Genomic DNA, 6,797 nt, shown 5'->3' on the forward strand with positions numbered 1-6,797 from the left:
CCTGTGCTGCTTTGAGGGCTTTCTGGTTCCACCGAGTGGGCTTGTCTTTCAGAGGCCATGGGGCTACTACTATAAGCCAGGAAAGAGGGAGAAAGCACTCCGCCATTTCCTAGAGGTTCGGTTTTTGTTGAAAGCTGGTGATATTCTGATCAGAGATTTGTCTTTTCTGTAAAGAAGACAGGCACCTACTGGCAGCTGGGCACAGCTGTTTTCTTCTGGGGCTGAAAATGGCTGGCCTCCTTTGTCTCACCCTCAGTCCTCCTTCTCAGAAGGGTAGGTATCATTGACATTTACAAAGAGGGGACAGAGGGATACGGAGGATGCGGCCATCCTAACACTGACCAGCCAGGTCTGCTAAGGGTGAGAATGTTAGTTGACAATCCAGGCCTGCTTGCTGCCTACTCAGGAGCTTGCAGCCCACAGCACGGCTGCGGACCTTGCAGCCATCCGCAGCCAGAGTGGCTGAAAGAACCATGCTACCCAGGCACCTGCCTTCATCAGCGACTGCTTGGCTGTGTCAAGGTGCTGCTTCCCGTGGGCGGCAGCCAAACACCAGTGCTGCCTGCCAAATTCAGGGATGACAGCAATACCCTGGTTCCAAAGGATCCTGGAACCAGGCTGCTGAGGCTGAATAGGAGTTCTGCCTTAGGGAGCAATGGCTCAGGGCAGGAGCAAGACCTGCAGTGCCCTCTGCTGCTGGGCTGGTAGAGGGCGGCCCACGGCTGAATGAGAACGTGCCTGATCACTGTCTGCACTCAGGACAAATCTACTGAGGCTGCAGAACCCTTGGGCGGGGCGGGCCTCCCCCCAGCAGTCTTCCCTGCCACCTTTACAACGATGCCGGAGGGGATGTGCTTCAGCACCACACAGTTGCTCGTTTTGTTGGTTGCTTGGCCCCCAGGACCGTGTCCTTTCACAAACTGCTCTTCGAGTTCCTTCTCATCCAAGGAGAGGAGAGCAGGGCAGTCCTTTTTGCCCGCCATCTGGACTGGAGGGACGACTCTTCCCAGGGAGAACAGCGTCAGCTTCTCCCAGAGCCGGAGTCCCCATGGCACTGTGCGGATTCTGGTCAGTGGTGTAGGAAAACGAAATAAACCTGATGTGCTCATAGAGAAAGCGGCTCCACTTGTGTAGGACCTGAATTAGACAAATAAAAAAGATAGTTTTACAGCAAGATGCATTTGCCTTCAAGATTATACTTCAGATTCTAAGATAGCTTTTTATAAAACAATTCAAATGATGACCCATCTGTTCCCCAGGGGATTTAGGAAATGAGCGAAGATATTATTCAGCAACACCCCTCTCTTCAGCCTTGCATTGTCTGCCGTGTTCTTACCAGTCCATGCCCTGCCTAATAAATATTTTCTTACAATAGACCAAAAATATCCTCAAAGCACCCAGAGGTGCTGTTTCTCAGGAAGGAGAGATTTTGAGTGAAATTCAAAGGAACAGGGCTATAATTTGATAATGAGATATTAAACAGTACATCAAGAAGGAATTAGGATCTGAGTCAAGTGCCAATATTTAAATGTTTGAGCATCTTTGAAGTCAAAATGTAAAGATGATAGTATGAGAGTCCATTTTATAGCTGAGCTTAAACAGTCTGACACAGTAAACATCACTATCAATCAATGTCATGATTGTTATTTTTTAATGTTTCCAGTTTCATGGATTTGAATGGGAACATCTGTTCACTCTGATGCACTGCCAATAATGTGATCCAACTGGTACCCATCGTTAGAACTACCAAGTCAACTCATTTTTATTAAGGTGCTTGTTAGGTTCAAAATACCACGCAAGGTACAGTGAAAGCTATGAGATGAAAAAGAGCTAGACACTGTCTTCATGGAGCTTGCAGGCTAGGTAGAGAAGACAGTCAGAGAAAGCATTATTTAACAACAAAGACTGAAGTAACTACTGGAGACATACGGTTGAAACGACTTAGTTGACAAATGAATAGGACAAAGAATAATAGCTGTGAGGATATGGCGAACCCCACAGGCCTTTGCTTTCTTGGAGGGGCAAAAGGCAGAAAGATCTGAAAATTCTCCCATGTGAGCAGGAGCAAGTCACACCTGGGCCTGCCCTCTCGGCTGGAAAATGGGTGAATTAGCCCTCTCCACCCATCCCAGGTAGGCTTAAAAAAGATCAGAGGAAAAAGTATTTGGAAAGAGCTTTGTCGATACCTTTCAAAGCCTGAGATTGATTTTTTTTTTTTTTAATTTTTAAAGATATGGGGTACAATTCAGGGTTAGGTATACAAATGTTCATTATGCAGGTCCCTTATTGATGAGGTGTGCCTTCCCTCCCCTGGCGGTTTCCCTCACTGCCAATCCCACCTAGACTGATTTTTAGTAAAATCTCTGTCACCCAGGTGGATTATGAGAACTACAAATGTACCTGATTGCTTAGTGCATCTTTTCTAAGGATTATGTAGGCACTAAACACAGATGTGCTGTTCTTTCTAACAATTGCTTCCTATGAGGCTCTAAATACCTTCTTTTACCATTTGAAACCCTGTAAATTCTAGTCACAGCAGCTTGTCTCTAACATAAGTAGAAGCCAACTTTTTTTTTTTTTTTTTGAGTTGGAGTCTCTGTCACCCAGGCTGCAGTGCAGTGGTACACTCACGGCTACAGCAGCCTCGACTTGCTGGGCTCAGGTGATCCTTCTGCTTCAGCCTTCCGAGTAGCTGGAACTACAGGCACATGCCACCTCGCCCAGTTAATTTTTGGATTTATTGTAGAGATGAAGTCTTGCCAAGTTGTCCAGGCTGGTCTTGAGCCCCTGGGCTTAGGCAGTCCTCTCACCTCTGCCTCCCAAAGTGCTGGGATTACAGGCATGAGGCACCACGTCCGGCAGAAGCCAACTTTTTTTTTTTTTTTTTTTTTTTGAGTTGGAGTCTCACTATGTCGCCCAGGCTGCAGTGCAGTGGCACACTCACGGTCACCCCAGTGTTGCCCTGCTGAGCTCCAGCAATCCTTCTGCCTCAGCCTTCCAAGTAGTTGGAACTACAGACACGCGCTACCATGCCTGACTAATTTTTGATTTATGGCAGAGACAAGGTCCCGCCAGGTTGCCCCGGCTATTCTTGAACCCACGGGCTCAGGCAATCCACTCACCTCAGCTTCCCAAAGTGCTGGGATTACAGGCTGAGACACTGAGTCCGGCCAGAAGCCAATTTCTAAGATAACTGGACATCAACAGATTACTCTGCAGCTGAGAGGTATGCTCTCAGCTCATTTGCCTCTCAACTACTGCCAACTTTGACTGCTAACATCTACTGAGCCCACCGTGAGCTTCAGATAAGCACTGATGAAGAAGTTTGACCAAAATACAGTATATTAGGTGTTGCCTCCTTATAAATATGTACATTTCCTGATACTTTTCTTTTTGAGTTGGAGTCTCACTCTGTCGCCCAGACTGGAGTGCAGTGGCCGCTCCCGGCCACTGCAGCCTCGACCTGCTGGGCTCCGGCGATCCTTCCGCCTCAGCTTTCCAAGTAGTAAGCTTCTTGGCCATTGCCTTGCTGAGCTACGGTGTGGCCATGTGCTCTTTAAACTATGGCCAGTCCATGTTTTCTTAAGCTTTGGCCCCCTCTCCTAACTTGAGGAGGTGAATCTTCTCTTTTTCTCTCTCAAATTTACTTTTTTTTTTGAGTTGGAATCTCACTCTGTTGCCCTGGCTGGAGTACAGTGGCATGCTCATGGCCACCACAGCCTCAACCTACTGGGCTCAGGCAATCCTTCTGTCTCAGTCTTCCAAGTAGCCAGAACTACAGGCACGCACTACCATGCCTGGCTAATTTTTTTATTTTTTGTAGAGACAAAGTCTTGCCAAATTGCCTAGGCTTTGTCTCACACCCCTGGTCTCAGGCAATCCTCTCACCTTTGTCTCCCAAAGTGCTGGGGTTACAGTCTTGAGCCACTGCACCTGGCCTCAAATTTACTTTCTAAATGAACTATATTTTCTAATCTAAAAATTAAAAAAAAATAAGCTTCTTAGTAACCAGTACAGCTAACATTGAGGTGACATAGGCCATCTTTAGGATGACAACATAGTATTCTTAATCTCTACCTGTGCTCTTTCTTTTTTGAGTTGGAGTCTCACTTTGTTGCCCAGGTTGGAGTGTAGTGGCATGCTCACTACCACCACAGCCTCAACCTGCTGAGCTCTGGTGATCCTTCTGCCTCACTAAAATAAAACAAAAAATTCCAAGTAGTTGGAACTACATACAGGCTTGTGCCACCACGCCCAGCCAATTTTTTGATTTATTTTAGTGACAAGGTCTCACCTTGCTTCCTAGGCTGTTCTTGAACTCCTGGGCTCAGGCAATCCTCTTGCCTCCGCCTCCCAAAGTGTTGAGATTATAGGTGTGAGCCACTGCACGCAGTACCTGTGCTATTTCTATGGGAAATAACTATAGTGAAATAACATACAAGAGGGGATCAAAAAACCCCAAAATTTATTTATAAAAACTTGTGTACTTATCCTTACATGTTTAAACTTTAGTCACCCTCAAAGTACTCTCCGTTGGATGCAACACACCTGTTGAGATGCTTTTTTCACTGCTCAAAAGTTTTTGAACTCATCAATTTTGATGACTTTTAGGGCTTCTGCCATTTTTTGTTTCACCTGTTCTACATCAGCAAAATGTTTACCTTTGAGGACATTTTTCATCCAGGGAAACAAAAAATAAAGTTGCTTGGGGCGAGATCAGGTGAACAGGGAGGGTGGGCATGGGGTTCATGCCGTTTTTTAGTCAAAAACTGCTGAACACTCAGTGCAGTGTGGGCAGGTGTGCTCACAAATCACCCATTATGAAATGGGCAAACACACTGAAAGAATCTCCAAAAAAATCACTGATGCCACGTGTAGCATCTCACAACAACACTAGCTGGTACACGGATGCTGATTGGTTCCTAGAACACTAACCGAGCGAGGGAAGCCTGCCCTCCAAAAAAATACTAATGCCAGTTTTCTGGGGTCCTCCCTCATACTTTTAAATCCTTATGCCAATGCTAGTTTTCAATTCATTTCAATTTGACATTATGATCTAAACCCATGCCTTCTTTTTGTGACATTCAATGGGTGATAATTAAGATATTGGCAAGGTGCTCCATGGCAGTAAAGGGATTTATTTTGAAATAGAATGTGCCAATGAAAGTGGTGCTTTAAACGTTGGTTTAATGTGTAAGAAATGTTTTAGAAGTAACCTCAAGAAAAGATAAACAATAAATCCAGGCATTTTCTCTGAAATCTCTACAACAAAGAATTGACTCATCTATAAAATTATTAAATCAATTTCCAAAACATTTTCCTTTCCTTATTTCTACTTTCAATCCACAAAACAAAATTTCTTTGTGTATCAGACAGTTTCTAGTCTCTGGATTAGATTCATTATGGAACATGAGCCCAGTGCCTCTCTTGGGGTTTCTCTTCCGCTAGTTAGTAAATCTGGCCAGGCAGGACAGCACTGGTATATAGCACAGTGACAAAGAGAGGAAGTGAGTCTGAGACAAGGCGAAACTCCCAGACAAAGGACAGAGAGGAGAGTGTTTTTATCAGCTGCTTTGTCACCAGCCCACTGTTTGAAATCTCTACCTTTCCGTCCTAGTTGAGAGCTGACAGACACACTGGAAGGTCTCCCACCCAACTGGAGTTCAAGAAGGTCCCTAGTGTTCAGCTACTGGCTGCTTTGTTTAACAGCTAATTCCAACAGCCAATCAGGCGATTCTAGACACTTTTAGTATCTCCTGGAGCTCTGGCCCTGCTCCAATGACTGCTAAAAATGACAAACACACCCATGGTTCCACTTCCCCAAAGGCCAAAGAATACGATTGGATTTCAGTTTTTGTGATACCCACAGAGCAACCCAAAGTCTTTGGGGAACAATAAAAACAGCTCAAATTATAGCTCATCATGACATTAAAAAAAGAGAGAAAGAAAAATGGTATAGAGAAGTGCTAGTAAAGGGAAACCAGCAGTCATGACAGCTTTGCCCTAGTTCCTTTCTGCGAGTGTGAGCGTGAATGCAGGGCTGGCGCTTTACCCCGACTTCCCCTGGCTCTACTTTACCTTTGATGATGGCTTCCGCACTAAATGGCTGATTGCAGTTAAGGGTAAAGCTGCTGTCTGCTGAGTCCCTTCCAACTTGGTCAAATTTAGAGTTGCCAGGTCTGAGGACTTAATAAAAGGGAACGCCAATTTATTCAAGACTATTTTATTTATTTATTTTTTGAGTCAGGGTCTCACTCTGCCACCCAGGCTGGAGTGCCATGGCTTGCTCAGGGCCACCACAGCCTAGACCTGCTGGGCTCAGGCGATTTTTCCACTTCAGCCTTCCAAGTAGCTGGGATTACAGGCACATGCCACCACGCCCAGCTAATTTTTTGATTTATTGTAGAGATGACAGCATGTCAAGTTGCCCAGGCTGGTCTCGAACCCATAGGCTCAGGCAATTCTCTCACCTCAGGCTCCCAAAGTGCTGGTATTACAGGCGTGAGTCACCACGCCTGGCCAAAAGCTGTCATTTCTTATTATTATAACATTTAAGAAGTTGAGGGAGGTGCAGTGGCTCATGCCTGTAATCCCAGCATTTGGGGAGGCCAAGGTGGAAGAATTGTTTGAGGTTAATTCAAGAGTTCAAGGTGCCGGGCTCGGTGGCTCAGCCTGTAATCCCAGCACTTTGGGAGGCTGAGGTGAGTGGATTGCCTGAGCTCGTGGGTTTGAGACCCGCCTGGGCAGCGAGACCTCATCTCTACAATAAATCAAAAAATCAGTCGGGCGTGGTAGCA

At 45.7% G+C, this 6,797-nt stretch overlaps 1 protein-coding gene across 1 annotated transcript in view; it reads right to left on the bottom strand.

Annotated features, from left to right (window-relative positions):
* Positions 1 to 252: 252 nt before the first annotated feature.
* Positions 253 to 6,797, bottom strand: part of CUNH12orf65 (chromosome unknown C12orf65 homolog) — a 13,357-nt gene continuing 6,812 nt past the window's right edge. Inside the window, exons 2-4 of the mRNA XM_008073595.2 lie at positions 771 to 1,137; positions 481 to 591; positions 253 to 354 (exon numbers count right to left, since the gene is read on the bottom strand). Of these exons, the coding sequence (XP_008071786.2) occupies positions 253 to 354; positions 481 to 591; positions 771 to 1,109 (552 nt within the window). The 5' untranslated portion in view covers positions 1,110 to 1,137. The remainder of the gene's footprint in view (positions 355 to 480; positions 592 to 770; positions 1,138 to 6,797) is intronic.

Source organism: Carlito syrichta, unplaced genomic scaffold (assembly GCF_000164805.1).
Source record: "Carlito syrichta isolate Samal-C Ts95f unplaced genomic scaffold, Tarsius_syrichta-2.0.1 Scaffold315955, whole genome shotgun sequence".
In the NCBI taxonomy this organism is placed as follows: domain Eukaryota; kingdom Metazoa; phylum Chordata; class Mammalia; order Primates; family Tarsiidae; genus Carlito; species Carlito syrichta.